Source organism: Poecilia formosa, unplaced genomic scaffold, assembly GCF_000485575.1.
Source record: "Poecilia formosa unplaced genomic scaffold, Poecilia_formosa-5.1.2 Scaffold44, whole genome shotgun sequence".
Taxonomy (NCBI): Eukaryota; Metazoa; Chordata; class Actinopteri; order Cyprinodontiformes; family Poeciliidae; genus Poecilia; species Poecilia formosa.
The window spans coordinates 205,597-221,381 of record NW_006799983.1 but is presented as its reverse complement, the minus strand read 5'-3'; the positions used below and the strand labels follow the sequence as shown (position 1 = coordinate 221,381).

The following is a 15,785-nucleotide window of genomic DNA, read 5'->3' as shown; positions in this document are numbered from 1 at the left end:
ATTATAGGGATTTTATGTGATAGACCAAAAGAGAGTAATTTATAATTGTGAAGCAGAAAGGAAATGACAGATGCGATGTTCCTTTGTAAGCCAGACCCGCATGGCAGTACGGGTTGTTTTGGGACCATCTTCTGTTGCAGTAATAGGTGTAAACTATCTACAGCTTTGTCCATTTTCAGACAGATATTTATTTTATTGTTCTTTGCAGAGTAGCTAAATCAAAATTTAAAGTTTTAAAATTCAAAGTTATTGAGTGGATTTAGGTCTAGACTTTGACTGGACCATTCAAATAAAAGTGCAGGGTTTCAATAAACCATTCACTCAATCTGGTGAATTACCATGACTTGGTAGCTATTCAGCTGTGCCGTGCTCTTTCTATTTTCAGATGATGAACTAAATGGTAATCTGTACAATATTCACAACTCATGATGTTTTTATTTATAACCTAATCCTGCTTCAAACGTCTTCACTGTTTTATCCCTGACCTGTTGTGTTCCTTGGTCTTCATGATGCTGTTTATTCACAAACGTTCTCTAATAAACCTTTGATTCCTTCACATAACAGCTGCATTTACACTGAGATGAAAGTGCACATTAAATTGGATTTTATTTACTAATTATGTGTCTGCCGACTGGAATTGCACTTGATATTATTTAGGGATATTGAAGTAAGGGCATTGGAAACAAATTCTTTTCAGAGTTTTACTTTTTAAAAAAATGTAACCACATATGATTTGACCTCCATTGTCACAATTATGTACTGCTTTATATCATGCGGAGACACAAAATTTCCCTAAAATACATTGTTGCTTGATTGAAATGTGACAAAAACCCAAAAAGCTCCAGGGATATGAATATTTTTTGCAAATAAGCTAAAGAATTGGTGAGAGAGATATATACAAAATGTTAATATTTTTACTTCCACGTTACTTTAGAAAGGAAATCAAATCAAATGGGCTTTTCAGATGGCCAGGAGTATCTCCATGTCTCATGACACCTGACTGCTGCAGTTCTGGGATTGGGAGTGGGAGGTGAAGGCAGGGGCACCTTTTCTTCCCCCTGCTTAAATACTGCTGCATACATGAGTGACCAAGGCTGTAATATGTTTCTGTACAGCAGAAAGGCTGTGATGCTGGATGGCAACTGAAGGGTTCACCTTTTGGTCAATCGTTTCATTGCACCAAGAATAATAACCGTAAGTACTAAGTCCAAATACTGTTGTCTGATTTGTTGTTGTGTACTTGAAAATTAAGCTTGACCTTAGTATACATTGATTAGTGTGAGTTGCATATCTTTGAGTTGCCTAAGTGCTTGCAGTAATCAGTATTGTGCCGTGTTTTGTGATATTTAACATTTTTTTACTGAAAGACAGAAGAATTTTTTTATGTAATTTTCTGGCAATTTAAACTTTCTAAAAGATGTTGAAATATACTCAGTGGAACTGCAAAATGCACATTTTAGCTGTTTTAAGGCCTGCAGTGTGGTAGAATACCTCAAAAACTTGTTTTTATTCCTCATCAAAATGTGCGCTTAATTGAAAACATGGAAACATTGACTCTTCTTTAGCTTAGTCTTATGGGTCACCTTCCCTAACCCCCCCACCCCCTACCAAGAGTCATCTCATTCACCAGCAATACTGACCCTCTGTTTCCATGACAGCGGTTCAGCCTGCTGGTGTTTTAGCCATACTAGGAGAAAGAAAGTCTTGTAGCACCAGAGCCAGATCTGATGTTGGCCAAGAGTTTAAATGAAGTGGAACCAAGTGTGAAGAGAAGCTTGGAGGGGACAGTTTTCCTTTGAATCTTGGCCAGGGTTCAAAAAGGGCTTAGCTTTATGTAATGCCACAGACAGCATCTATAACTATAGAACAAGTCAACTTTTTTTGTAGATATATTTTTTAATGGTGCAGTTGATGTGCAACAAACAAGTCCATAAATTACATGTAGAACAATGAAATAGCTCAGTAGGAAAGTCCTGAGAGTGATCACTGAACTTAATGTAAAAGTAGAAAAAACTTTTTTGTCGTGAAAATGTCTCATGTATAGAGAAAAGAGGCTCATGTATCTTCTTCAAACAGGATGTCTATGTCCAAATAGTTAAACTTCTGTGTTAAAAGTTCCACCCAAAAGCTGGAATATATGTTTTCTTTATAGCAGTCTTGTGCATTAACAATGCATAGAAGCTTTGATGGTTAAGTTTAGTTTTTTTTATCTAAACCTTCCTGTAAACGGTTCACAGCTGGTCTTTTGACTCTTCTTTTGACCCTGCTGTCAGAAATCTTCCAACGATCATCTGGTTGTGGCTGGTTTTGAAATGATGTTTTTTTTCCATTTCTGGATTGTTTCTGTAATGTTGCTCGCTGGAACACTGCAAGATATGCTTGGAATGATTGCCACCAGCATTCTTTGCAACAATAAGGTTGCAACATTCCTAAAAGAATACCTTCCAGGAGTAAACTTGTTCATATTGTTGTCACTGATGCACCTTTCTGAATGCTGACAAATTATTGCTTTTCTTAGCTTTTTATGCTTTCTTGCACTTTCTTTTTGTCATGTATTCAATACATAGTCCCTGTTTCTCTCCACCTTTTCTATGGATTCATTCATTTTGATTTATTTGCATATAATGAATACATTGGTGGCATACATGCCAAGTTAATATCAAGCACCCTCTTCGAAATATAATTGGACCGTTTTAAGGTTTTGGAAATCATTTTTCCTTGTTGCATGTAGCTTTTCTTTAAAACAAGAAGTATGTTTGATTGCACAAAAACATGGAAATTCTTCTTTTTTTTTTTTTTACATTTTTAAAAGGCCTTAAACACTTCCCTGCATACAGCAAACATATTCTTGTGAGAAAATTGTGCTCCTTATCACTATATGATTGACAAATTGTCATTGGTAACCGGTAACAAATTTTTCTCGATTTAATGCGCATATCGAATATACCTGATGGCACTAAATAAGCTTTTGTGTTGGATAACGACGGTGTAAAAGTCTGATGAGCAAAAAGACGAACATAACATTTTGTAGTGCTGTAGCGCCCCCCTCCGGTTGATTCTATTTTTGTGGGTAAAAACAGTTTAAAAACATCACCGCCGAAGACGAGACTGTACCTTTCACTGTTCAAATTTCAGGTAGCAATTTCAGGTTCATATCATTGCATTTGCACTCCTTTATTATGTTAGATGTTTGACAGTGGTTTAAGCCTATATTTTGCAACTAACAATTAAAATGTATTCATGTGCAAATCAGGGGTTATTTGAGTAAACAAGGATAATGCAGAAAAGTCGCAGAGTTTCTACCGCGTCTTAAATGGGCATGCTGACAGCTGCAGCAGTACAGAGGCTAGTTGCAGAGATAAATGGGAACAGTGGAGGGGGGGAAAAAACATTGCTGTGTAAACAAGAGTTGGGGAAACAGCCACCCAATTGTTTTGCTTATACTCTTGGACATGAATGCTGCTTTCCCTCTCCTGGTATTACATACCATTCCATTTAGAGCCCTGATGAAACTGCCAGACCAAAGTTGCCCTTTCCAATTTGGGACTGGAATAATTTGAGGAATTACATTTTTTGTATGCAATGCTAAAAGGGCAACACAATTCTCCCCTGGTGAAAACTGAGTATGTAAATGATTTTGGTTTATCTGCATTCTACTGGAATAATTCTGCAGTTGAATAATCCTTCTGTTGTTTATCATTTGATATAGTTTCTAAGTTACTTTGGGATTTTGGAGTTTGCTATGAATTACATGCATCTGCCCTCTATGATGCTGCCACAATTTGCACTGTTCAAAGTTATATTTGTAAATGACAATCCACACTTCATGTGAGAAGGTTATCTCATGTTAACTTAGACATATCTTTGTCTTGATGAAGGAAAAAGACGTCTGACATTGTAAACCAGCACAAGAGATGGAACCACAAGCTGAAGACTCTGCACACAGCCCTCTCTGGTCAGGTTCAGAAGGTTCCCAGGAACTTTGTCCCTCTGAGCATTTGGCCGAGTCCTATAATGAAGATGATGATAGTGAATCAGAGGACCTCTCAGGCTCACAAAATACTCATATCCCCTCGTCCCAGTCTCCAGAGTGCCTTCAGTTGCAACACAGGGAATCTGCAGATGGTCCAGAATCTCTCCTGGAACAGAGTGAGCAGGAAGAGTCAGTTTTCTATCAAGAAAATTATGACTTTTATTTTTCTGAATCAAGAGAATCTATGACAGACTCTCCTTACATCGAAGCTTCGCAAACATCAGCGACCTCACCCCCAGAGTGCCCAGATTCCAAGTCGTGGCAGCATTCCTGCTCTTCCTCCTCCTCCTCTCTTGGCTGTGCTGCTGATATGACCAAGGCCCTGACCCTGAGCTCAGAACGGCCCCTGGGGGCCAGTGATGGGCATGGCCCAAGGACTGAGATCAGGAGCTTTGAATCTTCAGAGGAAGGAGGGAGCAGCGAAGCACCTCCTGCTTCTGTCTTCTTTGGAATTTCTGACGAGGGTGCTGAGCAGGCAGAGACGAGGAACTTGGGGTCTGACAGAGATCTCTGCAGACCGGACAGGCAAAGGGCAAGGTACACACGTAAGTATCTATTTTTCTATCCTGCTAATTGAATTTCAACCATTTTTCTAGCCATCCACATTGCAAAGCATGGATTGAAATTGCCTTTCGACATTGAAATGGGTGTTTGTAATTAATAAAAAGAAGATGACGTGCTGCTTTATGTTTGCTTCGAGTACAGTAGATCATTTTAAAATAACATCTGACCAAACAAATTTGCGCTTTTTTTTCTGTCTGCATTTACTACAAATGTGCAAAAAAAGATTTTGTTTTGCCGATAACTTGAAAGTAGCACAATGGGTGCAGCTATTTTCATGCTCTTACATGGGATCTATTTCAGGTGGGCTTAGTGGGGGAGGATTCCCACAGCTTTATTAGTCTGCGCAGGACAAGAATAAAATTTGACCATATGATGAGGCTGGCAGAACCAAATTTGACGGACACCACCATGTGTTACCCAGCCACCCGATCCCTTTTCCAGTCGTAATACTTGACGGCAATGGAAAGTGAGCCCCTCACTTTCCTTGCCTTTGGATCCCTCATGGGTTAGCTGTAAGTAAATATGATGCTTTTATTAGTGTCCTTGCTGCAGCATAGAAAGATGAAATGGATTCTTTTTGTAATGCTCACTTTAAATATTAATACCACAAAAAAATTCAAAACTCTGCAATTGAGCAGAAACCCATCAACTCCTGTTAATTTTTAATGTGGTGACTGACTCAATAAATTCCAAGATGATGTCTTTTTTTTTTTTTTTTTTTTTTTTGCCAAAAGTATTGTGTACAACAATTAAGCATAACAATATGACTACTGACAAATAAATTTAGAAATACCTATTATATAGAAATTATGGCTACTGTTTATGGGTGGGATATTTTTATTATGTTTTAAAAATCTCTTCAAAAAAAGAGATTTTTTGAATGATAAAGCGTAATAATTTGATCAAGTTTAAGATCTGTAGTGGTCAGTGTCTATCTCACCTAGTCTAAGGATGCAGCAGTGATGAACCAACAACCAGATCATTCATAACCATATGATTCACAAAGGTTGTCCCATGAGCTCCGACCCACCAGATGTGCTAATGTATCTTGAAGAAAGAAACACTGGTTATGATAGATGGATGTCATAATTCATAGCTTGTTGCTACATCACCTCAAACCAGTGGGAGTGTCAACGATGGTCATAATGGTATTGCTGACTGATGTGCATATTTGTACATTTTGATTTTCTCATTGTCTTCCCTTCTCTCTCTTTTTGTCCCCTTCCTGCTCTTCATCTCAGGGCTCAGTCACAAAGAGACCCAATCAGAGAGACACGTGAAGGAGACCAAGTCTAAATGCAAGCAAATTGCCCAACTCCTGGTCAATGCACCCAACCCCCAAAACAAGGGAGCGTTGCTCTTTAAAAAACGCCGCCAGAGGGTGAAGAAGTACACTCTTGTGAGCTACGGAACTGGAGTTCACGCTTTTGATAGCTCAGGTCAAATAGAGGGCGAAACTGACAAAGCTAGATCTGCTGGTTACAGCTTCCCGGGTTCGAGTGATTCTGATTTTGAGGAGCAGTATTTTCAGCATCACCAGTACCATAATCCAGCTCTGACCTGGGGCAGTGGTGAAGACATGGATGTGCTGCCAGAGACAAAGGGGAAGGGACTTGTGATGTTTGAACAGCGTCGCAAAAGAATCGATGAACTCGTGTCAGAGCAAGAAGAAGAGAGGAGTGAAGGCTTTCCTGAGGATGTTTTGAAAGAAACACAACGTGCAAGAATTTATGAAAGTAAAGAAATGTACATGCATGCCGAGGAGACCAATGTGAAGAAGCACATGGATTACCACGCAGATGTTCAAGAGGTGAACCACCTCTCCACTGTGCCAAAACCCATGGTGCCAAACAGAACTGCCAAACCCTTTTTGGGATTTCAAGATAGTCCAACACTTGAACCTGTCACTATGTCTGGTGGGGTCAGTCCAGCCATGAAGAAGCACGAACTAGCATTCAAAGTCCCTGTATCGATTAACTCCAACCCCAAGGTTTGGTCTCCAACTGGAGACATTATTGCCTCGAGAGATGAACGAATATCCGTGCCTGCCATCAAAACTGGCATATTACCGGAGTCAAAGCGGAAAACTGCAAATAAGCATCCATCAGTGCCTGCAAAAGAATCTGAACTTTATAGCCAAAGCAAAGGTGAAAGGAAGTCTTATATTGAGTCAGAGGAAGACTTTTTCAGTTTGGGTGCCGAGGCTTGTAATTTTATGCAACCCAAACCAATAAAACTTAAAAATCCTCCCCCGGTTGCCCCCAAACCCACCATTAACCCAGCATGCCCACCCTGGAACCCCTGTAGCGAGTCCTATGTTCCTTCAAGGAGTCCGGTGTCCCATCCCTCCCACAGCCCCATCGGTCTTCATGGTCAGCATTATTTACAGCAGCAAGATTGGACTCGACCTCAACAGATGGCTGGCCACTGGGCATCAGATCAAACGGAGGCATCACTTCAAACACCTGCCAATGCCCGAGTTCCGGTCAACTCTTCTCAGCTTCATCTTCATCCAACCACAAATAGCTGGAGTCAACAGCCGTCACTATCCCCTGTGAGTAAGCAGGCCCACAGTCCTACTTATAGCCCACTTTCACACTCAAAGAATAAGTCAGACAGTTCTCCAAACTTGGTTGCTCCTTTCCTACCACAGGCAGAGAAGTCATACCTTCAGACACCAAAACCTTTGGAGGTTTCTCCAAAGCTCAGAGTCCCAGACAGGAGTGTTAATCAGGCTGCTGATGGGACAACTATGGCAGGGAAAGGTGCAAAATTATTTGCTAAAAGACAGTCTCGCATGGAGAAGTTTGTTATTGATGGTGAAACAGTGCAAGCGAACAAAACAAGATCCCCCTCTCCAACCTCATCTCTTCCTAACTCTTGGAGATATTCATCCAATATTCGTGCCCCACCCCCCCTGTCATATAATCCTCTTCTGTCTCCTTTCTACCCTCCATCAGCAGCCAAGCAGCCCCCTTCCACAAGCCCCAAAACCAAGCCCAAGTCCAAAGAGAAACCTAAGTCAACCCCCAAGCAACTCAACGCCTTAGATATCATGAAACATCAGCCATACCAATTGGACTCATCTCTGTTCACTTATGATGCAGCCTCTGAGGCTAAAAGCCCCAGTCCTAAACCAACTCCCATGTCAAAGTTTGAAGTTACCAAAAGCCTTAAGCAAAGAGCCGACTCTTCCTATTCTCCTTATAATCCCTCTGAACCTGCTGGCCAAAGCAAGGCAGAGGCTCCTGCTAAGGCTCCAAAGTCGGTAAGTGTCCCAAATTTCACCACTCAAAGCACAAGATCAGCTGAGCAGCTTTCAACAGACAAGCATTTGGAGGAAAAGCTTGCCGTCACGAGTGCTGCCCCTCACACAAGCAGCAAGCAAGCACAAGGCTCCCGACCTGCAAGCACGACTTCGCAGCACTCGTCTTCTTTCAGCGACACCATTGCTTCAGCTTTCTCTCCTGCATCTCTCATTGCTAGAGGCGTGCGTCAAATGGCTCCACGGCCAAAATTCTCTGCTAAGAAGCCGGCAGCGACCGGAAAACAGTGGAAACCCGTTGCTATGCTTTCCTCTGCATAACACTTTACATGGTCATGCTTTTGTTTAGCCGGAGATGACAGTCACATTAGTACATCTGCACCTGGGTGGCTTCACAAATGTCTTAAGAGGATTAGCTAAGTAGATCTCATGAAAAGTTGCTAAAGTAAAATATGTAGCAATTATTAATTAATTAAATAAATAACTTAATTTAGTTTGTTTAATGTAGCACCATTTGGGAGGTCATCTCAGGGCACTTCTCATACAGAGAAACACAACAGTTTCTAAGAAAAGAAAAAGACACATTACCATCCAAAAACGTGGAATGTGGTTGAAGACATGACATTAGAAGATAAGTTAATGTTAAATGGTTCTCAGGATGTGCTTTTATATGCAAATATCTGCAGAGAGTCTTCTTCTAGTCCCTTTAGTTTGTATTTTTAAGGGGTAAAGTTCAATGTTTGCATATGTAACAGTAAATATTAATCCTGGTCAAATCAAATCATCTTCAATATTTCTTTCTCTTGAAAGCTATTCTAGATAACAACGACTGACCCGTCCAGCCACTTTGAAAGAGCATTTTTAATCCCTTATTCTGTTTGGGGTCAAATCTGTGACTGCATTTCAATTTCTGCGCACAATTTATAATTTTTTTCAGTCTCATTCCAGACTCTGATTATATCATAACTGATAAAAAGACTCTCTCATGTGGTCATTAACAACAACAAAAAAAAGATTTTAATGAAGGTTATATTTTTGAAAGCTGATAAATTACAAATACTTTAATACTAGAAAATTTATTCATGTTATTTGTAATTCAGAATAAAATCTAAACAAATCTGTCCTGTTTGTATCTCTGTCTTTCTGACATATTACTGTTTCTTGAACTTCTTGTAGCACTGTGATGCTATTAAATTTTTCCTCTCCTACTTGTTGTCTTTTATGTGCACTGATAACTGCTTTGAGTGGCCAGTGCTTCCTCCTGTCTCACCACTTCACTGCACACTTGTATGTGTTTGTTTCACTCATTTAGCTAAACATTCAGCAAATATGAAAAACTTGGAACTGCAATCTTTAAGCAAAATTTGTATTGTGTTTTAATGTCTTAAAACATAGTTTTAAGACATTTGAACTATAAAATTGTTTATATCCTAAATCTCAAGCACATAGTTTATAAAACAAACTGCGTGATACGTTAAACATTCCTTTCAAATGCCTTCAGTTCAAGTTGCTTTTGTTTAGTAGCAAAAGCAGTAATTGCTGAATTCATTTTGATGCAGGTAAAAAAAAAAAATAAGTGACCAGGTCAAGGATGACCTGGACTCTAAAGAATTAATATTGAACAATTCACTACATTTGACAATGCAATTTAAAATAATAGAAAATGAAATGCAGATTCAAAAAGATTTATATTTTAAAATGTTCTATTCTGTTTAGTTTCTTAATAAATAATTGCCCTCCCAGTTGCTTCCTTTATAAGGATTTACAGGACAAACAAACACACACAAAAAAATAAAATAAATAATAATAAATAGTATTATTACTATTATTAAATATTATAACTGCAATTTATAATATTAATGATATTTATTATTAATTGTAATAATAGTGAGTAAAAGAAAAATATTATTGGAGTTATTATTGGTGGTAGGTGGTATTAATGCCACCAGGACTAGTTGAATTCACAATATTATTGTAATGGTAGTAGCGGTGTAATCTAAAGTAATTATCTGACCTCAGAAACAAACAAACAAACAAACAAACAAACAAACAAACAAACAAACAAAAAATGCCTAGTATCTCTTTTAACAAACACGTGTAATTTAGGGTTTTATATGACCAGGCATGTTTGAAAGTAATAACTCCTTGGCCAAGATATTATCTTATGGCATTCCAGTTTTGAACAAATAATCAAATTTTTAGGATAAGGTGAATTTCCTTTTCTAAAAATATAAAATTTAAAGCCTGAGAAAATTGTAATTATCATGGAAAACAATTTAGCTGGGAGGATGTGCAAAGAGATTTTCTTCCTTGAAGCAGACACACAATAAATGTGTTTGGGTTGGATTTTCAAATGAAAGAAGGTGACATTGGCAAAATACTAATTCCAAAAAATGTACAAATTTATAATTTTTCACATTCAACTATTTGTTTTAAGGTCTTTGAAGAAACATGAGGTAAGTTGTGTGATCTTTATATTTTTCCGCTATACTAACACAGCAGAAAAATATTTTCATATTTTTCGTTTTGAGATCTTATATAGTTGTAAGATCCCAACTAGTTAGTTGTTGTGGGATCTAGATCCTTATATGTTTTCAGGAATTACAATGAGCCTCAAAAAATCTCCAAAACGGTTTCAAGATTGGCTTTAGAAAATACATTTTAAACATGGACTGCTTTCCAAAACACAATATAAAGGTTTTAAAGTCAGAACAAAACTCTACTGATGGAAAACCAGCAGTCCAGAGTTTAATTCATGCATTATTTAACTGACTAAATGCGACATACAGAAAAACAAATCTTGCATTCTCTTGAATTCCTACACCTGCATGTTCAAGTGTATCATTATGGTTAAAATGCTGCTTTATTGAAATACCATTCACCTGTTCAGGCCAAAAGAAGCCCAGGGATGGCAGCAGAGTCTGCAAAACTGCATCTGAATACTAAGCTCTTGATTCTGTCTTTAGGTTTTTGGGAGAAGCCGCTCCCTGAGCCTCCCACAGCGACTGAATTCACTGCCTTCACCTGGATTTCTGTCACCTCTGAGCACGCCTGGAGTCCATACAGCTTTTTTTCCCGCGCAGAGGCAAACATCCTTTCACAGGAAACCTCTGTCACCATGGGAGGCAGCATCAAGGAGTCCAATGGGCTCCGTGGACGAGGCCTTTGTGTTCCAGAGTCCGATGTCCTCCATCGCGTCTGACGTTATGGCAGCAGCACATCACAGATCTCTGCCCGAGCCTCCAGAGGATTGGAAGCGCCGGGTTTCTCTCGATTCTGCTCCTGTGAGTAAGGGTCACTACGAGCATCTGGCTCCATCATTCCAAGCGCTGTCCTCGAGCAGAAAGGAGAAACCAGCCTTCTGCGGGCCCCCGTTCAGACCTGCCCAGCCCTTAAGACCCATCAGTCTTGGATTCAAAGCACAAAGTCCAAATAAGTTCTCTCATTTTTATAGCACATCGCAGAGAAGTTAATACTACTGAGAAGTAGCAAGGGAAGAAAGCCCATGTTAGATATTGTGTCAACTATTGTGGTTGTAATACAAAAACGAGGTTAGAGTCGTTTTGCAAGATGCCGTGTTTGACTTAGTGAATCAAATTGCCCTTGATGGAAGGTTTTTTTTTCTTTACTCAGATTTATTTTAAACCACTTTACATAAGAAGAACACGTCAAACACAAAATGATATGTGAACAAGCAGCTAGACTCTGTTGAGTAGATAAAGAGCAGAAACTGCATCTTTACATTCAGAAAATAATTTTTAATTATTGGATTCATCAAAGAAAAGAAAATATCAAACAAACTAAAAGCCAGTTATTCAATGGTAAGAAACCATTTTTAATTCAGAACTAAGCAAATATGTTTTTTTGTTTTGTTTTGTTTTTTTTTGGGGGGGGTGATTTATTTTGTGTGATTTTTGTTTGTACTTAGAGGGTGAATGTTTAGAGAAGAAGATGAATAAGAAGATATTTAAGTGTTGGTGAGCTGAACAGCAGTGTTTTAGATCATATAGTCGTTTTGTTTCACATATACTTAGTTTTTGTCTGTATGATGAGATATTTTCTTACCAACATTTATTACCATCAATCCTTGTGAAGAATAAACACATGTAGCTTTTTAAGCTACTGTCAGTTCCAGTGTAGCTTTAATGGATCATTTTTTAAAAAAAAATGTTTTAATCAAGTTTGCTGTGGACTGTGTTGTGATTTTACAATGCAATCTTATTTCAGCTGATGTAAATGTATCATATATATCATAATTCTCCACAACTGTATCGGTAGCTCATCTCTGTCACTGCAACAAAATACGCTGAGCTGTTTCCTCTCCACCGACGGCCACATACGCACAGAGCATTGCATTTTTTTTTCTCTTTCCTGCAAGGTATTTTTGCACATTTACGCAATGTAATTCCAAATGTATTTATGTGTGAACGAGTGTTTGATTCAGTGGTTAACTTAATGAATTAACTTAGAAGGAATAGTTGTTTCAGACATAACTTTGTGTGTTATCACATTGATCAGTATCCATACTGTGCTGTGTTTCACAAATAGATTTGTGGTTTTGAGCTTTTCCATGATGCAGCCCTGTGATTCTTTCTGTAGTTTTCTCTGTTTTATTTTTCTTTAGTCACTTATAAGACCAATAAACAATATGAGAACTGTGCTTGTTATCCACTTTTTAAAATGTATGGATATATTTTAACATGGGACTCATTCTGTCCTGGGATTGCGCTTCTTTTTTATTTATCGATCACACATTTTCTAGTTTTGGAAAATAACAGTCTAAAATGAATCTACATGTCTTTGAATTAGCCAGAGAACTGTAAATATTCAGTATTTCATGAGTGTCCTTATCGGTAAATTAAAATTAACCTCCTTGGATAAAGCCTGGAATCTGGTTTGTCTTTCGTTTCATTAGAATATCCCAATCAGTAATGTTAGTACACCTATTTGTTCTTTTTTTTTATATTCAAAAGCAGGCTCATTATCACTTGATTAACTCTGATGTCAATATTTAGATCTGAGAACTGAGAAGGTCACATTGTAAGCCTTAATTCAGTTTTCTGGCAGCATTCATAAGATGTGCAGGAGAAAAGAATGGGGTTGAAGTGCTTAATTTTCACCTATTCTTCTCTTTACTCCAGAACCAACTTGAGTGTTTTTTGCTGAAAGGCCTTATGAAAGTCTCATCTGGACAAAGTACATTATTGCACAGTTCCAGGAGAAAATGAATCCAATTCTAATGAATGCATGTGTTCAAATTAAAAGTTGGATTTTTCTACATTTTTTAAAACTTGATGAATGTGTTGGATTGTGCAACCACTAGAAAATAAAAAAAGCTTACTAATATTGCTAAGCCAATTAGACAGTCACTAGTCAGCTATTACACAGAATAACAGGAATCGAATTTGCAGAGAAGAATTAGAAACTGTAGCTGCGCCCCATGTCGAGAACCACACCAACTTGAAGGCGTGTTAAACTCAAAGCTACGTCAAACCTCAAAGATGTGTCATGTCATCCCCAAAGAGTCAGAAACAAGGAAACAAGTTTTCTCAAGTGGGAGAATCTTCATTCCCCGAGAACATCCGAGTGGAAATCCACATCCCATCATCTATTCTACTCACTATCCTTGCCCCATGGTGTCTGAGAGTGGCTTTGAGTGTTTGACAGGTTAAATTTAGCCTATTGATGCAAGCTGCATTCCACTCACAACAGAGACAGAGACACACTCACAGTTAGGCTTTAGTGTCTGTGAGCGTGAAGATCAGCAAAGATCACACACCACTGACCCCTTCGTCTCCGTGTCTCCTCTTCAAGGATACGGGCTGCACAGCAGGGACACGACGACAGGTACGTCTTATAAAGGAGCACTTCAATAATCTGGTGCTGTAACTAAAATCAGTCTGCAATAATGGAGAGTGGCGCTTCAGGGGGGATGAATCCAGCTGCATGTGACTTTTATGTTGGAAGGAAACTAAAAGCACATTTTCACATTTTTGTGGCTGTTTTTTTTGTTTGTTTTTTTTCCCCCATCTCCTTTACACACACAGCCTGACTTACTTGTTGTTTTGCATATAAAATAAACATAAAATGTTTCTTTAGTTACAATTACGGTAAATGAACACAACAAACAAAAGCATTTAACTATTATTTAGCTATTTTACAAACCAGCATTAAGTTCTGCGGTTGATTAGCAAAATGAAAAGATGGACTTCACCAACATCTGAGAGCGACCTAATGTTTGAACACTTCTGTTGGCACTGGTGGACATGTTTTATGCATGGCAACTTACACAAACTTAGGGCACAATTAATCCTTGACCTTTCAGACTGGTAATTTAACCTCTAACAAATTTAAAAGAGCATATCACTGAGTTTAGCCTGCAGTCCCACAAAAGAGGATGCAACTGAGATGTGATTACATAGATATTAAAAGCTCTATGTAGATCCTAACATTACTGTAAAATAAACACTCTACGAGTTATGCTGACAGATTTATTTATTTATTTTGAAAAATACTTATTTATTGTATCAATACATTTTCTAAAAGTAAAATGAGAACCAGCCTAATGTTATATGAGGGCTTGAGCAGAATTAGCTTTTGGGGAATCACTCACTTTTTCAAGTTCAGATCAGAAAGTTCCTCATTTTCTTCTTCTTAAAACCTATTATGAATTTACACAAGTTTTAAGTGGGGATTGTTCTTTTTTTTTTTTTAATCATTTTGACTAGTTTTGTTTTAAATTCTGGAGTTCTGTTTAAGATAAAAGTGCATCAATATGAGAAGTTACCCTTTTAAAAGTTTTTGTTTTAAATTGAAAAATAATGCCTAATTAGGCTGAAAGTGAGAAGAAAGGCATTGTGCATTATGGTAACTAGATTTGAATTTCTTTTAGATAGAAGGGGCCAAAGTTAATTTTGCATTCAAAGGCAACCATGGGCAAAATTTCAACCGATTCACAAAAAGTAAACATTTCAGCTCAGATTCAAGCACAATGATTTATGAATGAGCTTTAGTTCATGACTTTGCAAGCATTTGAGTTACAACAATATTTACTAAAATTAAATATTTTTTTAATTTGGAAAATTGTAAATTAAGCTGTGTGATTGCAACTACTGTATTTATCAACCTATGCTCTGCAAATTCAAATACTCTTGAGACCCCAGATAACTCAGCAGTGTGTCCTGATGCCTTAATCATTAGAGTTTCTCTCCAGCCTTTTTGTATCTTCCTATAATGGTGACATCACTTCAGCACTTAGATTCATCTGTCCCATTAAAGGCTCTTTTATGTTCCCATTCAAGCCCCAGTTCACAGCTAGAAACATGCAGGAGCGAGAAGAAGAGGAGCTCAGACGCTGTGTGCGCAGCTCTCCATGTTGCGATAAGGAGACAGAGCAAAACAGCAGAGTTCAAAATGTCAGGGCTACTGACCAGTGTGAGCCATAAATACATTGGGATGATTTACTGTGAAGGCTGCCTAATCCCTTGTCGTTGTTCTTTCACTATAGGCTATTTCTAACTGGGTGGGAGTGTTGGTGAAAGATGGGAGGGAAGTTTTTTCAGAGCAACTGTGAAGCTGACTGGGCAATGTGAAGGTTTGCAGCAGCTGGGGCACATTCTGTCTGTGCACGTGAATGAGGAAACATCTTGTACCCAAAAACTAAGCTCAAGCACAATGATGGCTTAATTTGGGAACAGGACTCGTGATAAAAATAGAAACTGGGAAAGTTTTGATGAAATTTTATTTGGTTAAAAATTACATTTTTGATACAAATTTGTTATAAAAGTATTACTGATTGCACTTTAAAAATTAGGTAACGTTATTGAAGGTAAAGTTTAAACAGGAATGATTTATTAATTTTTAATGTCAAGTTGTCATAACAAAGCCATTTTGAATAATGTCAACTTTGTATTAAAAGTGTCA

General features: G+C 38.0%; 2 protein-coding genes across 3 annotated transcripts in view; both read left to right on the top strand.

Annotated features, from left to right (window-relative positions):
* Positions 1-1,102: 1,102 nt before the first annotated feature.
* synpo2b (synaptopodin 2b) lies at positions 1,103-12,523 on the top strand. 2 transcript variants are annotated; one of them, XM_016671444.1, is made up of 3 exons: positions 1,103-1,194; positions 3,879-4,578; positions 5,839-9,070. In XM_016671444.1, the coding sequence occupies exons 2-3, from the start codon at positions 3,915-3,917 to the stop codon at positions 8,181-8,183; spliced, it is 3,009 nt and encodes a 1,002-aa protein (XP_016526930.1). In that variant the 5' UTR covers positions 1,103-1,194; positions 3,879-3,914; the 3' UTR covers positions 8,184-9,070. The 2 variants fall into 2 exon arrangements, with proteins under 2 accessions (XP_016526930.1, XP_016526931.1); XM_016671445.1 differs by lacking the exon at positions 1,103-1,194 and adding an exon at positions 10,829-12,523 and having other exon boundaries at positions 2,086-4,578; positions 5,839-7,151.
* Positions 12,524-13,502: 979 nt separating this feature from the next.
* Positions 13,503-15,785, top strand: part of myoz2b (myozenin 2b) — a 6,933-nt gene continuing 4,650 nt past the window's right edge. The window contains exon 1 of the mRNA XM_007551768.2: positions 13,503-13,709. The gene's annotated coding sequence lies outside the window, so the exon portion shown is untranslated. The remainder of the gene's footprint in view (positions 13,710-15,785) is intronic.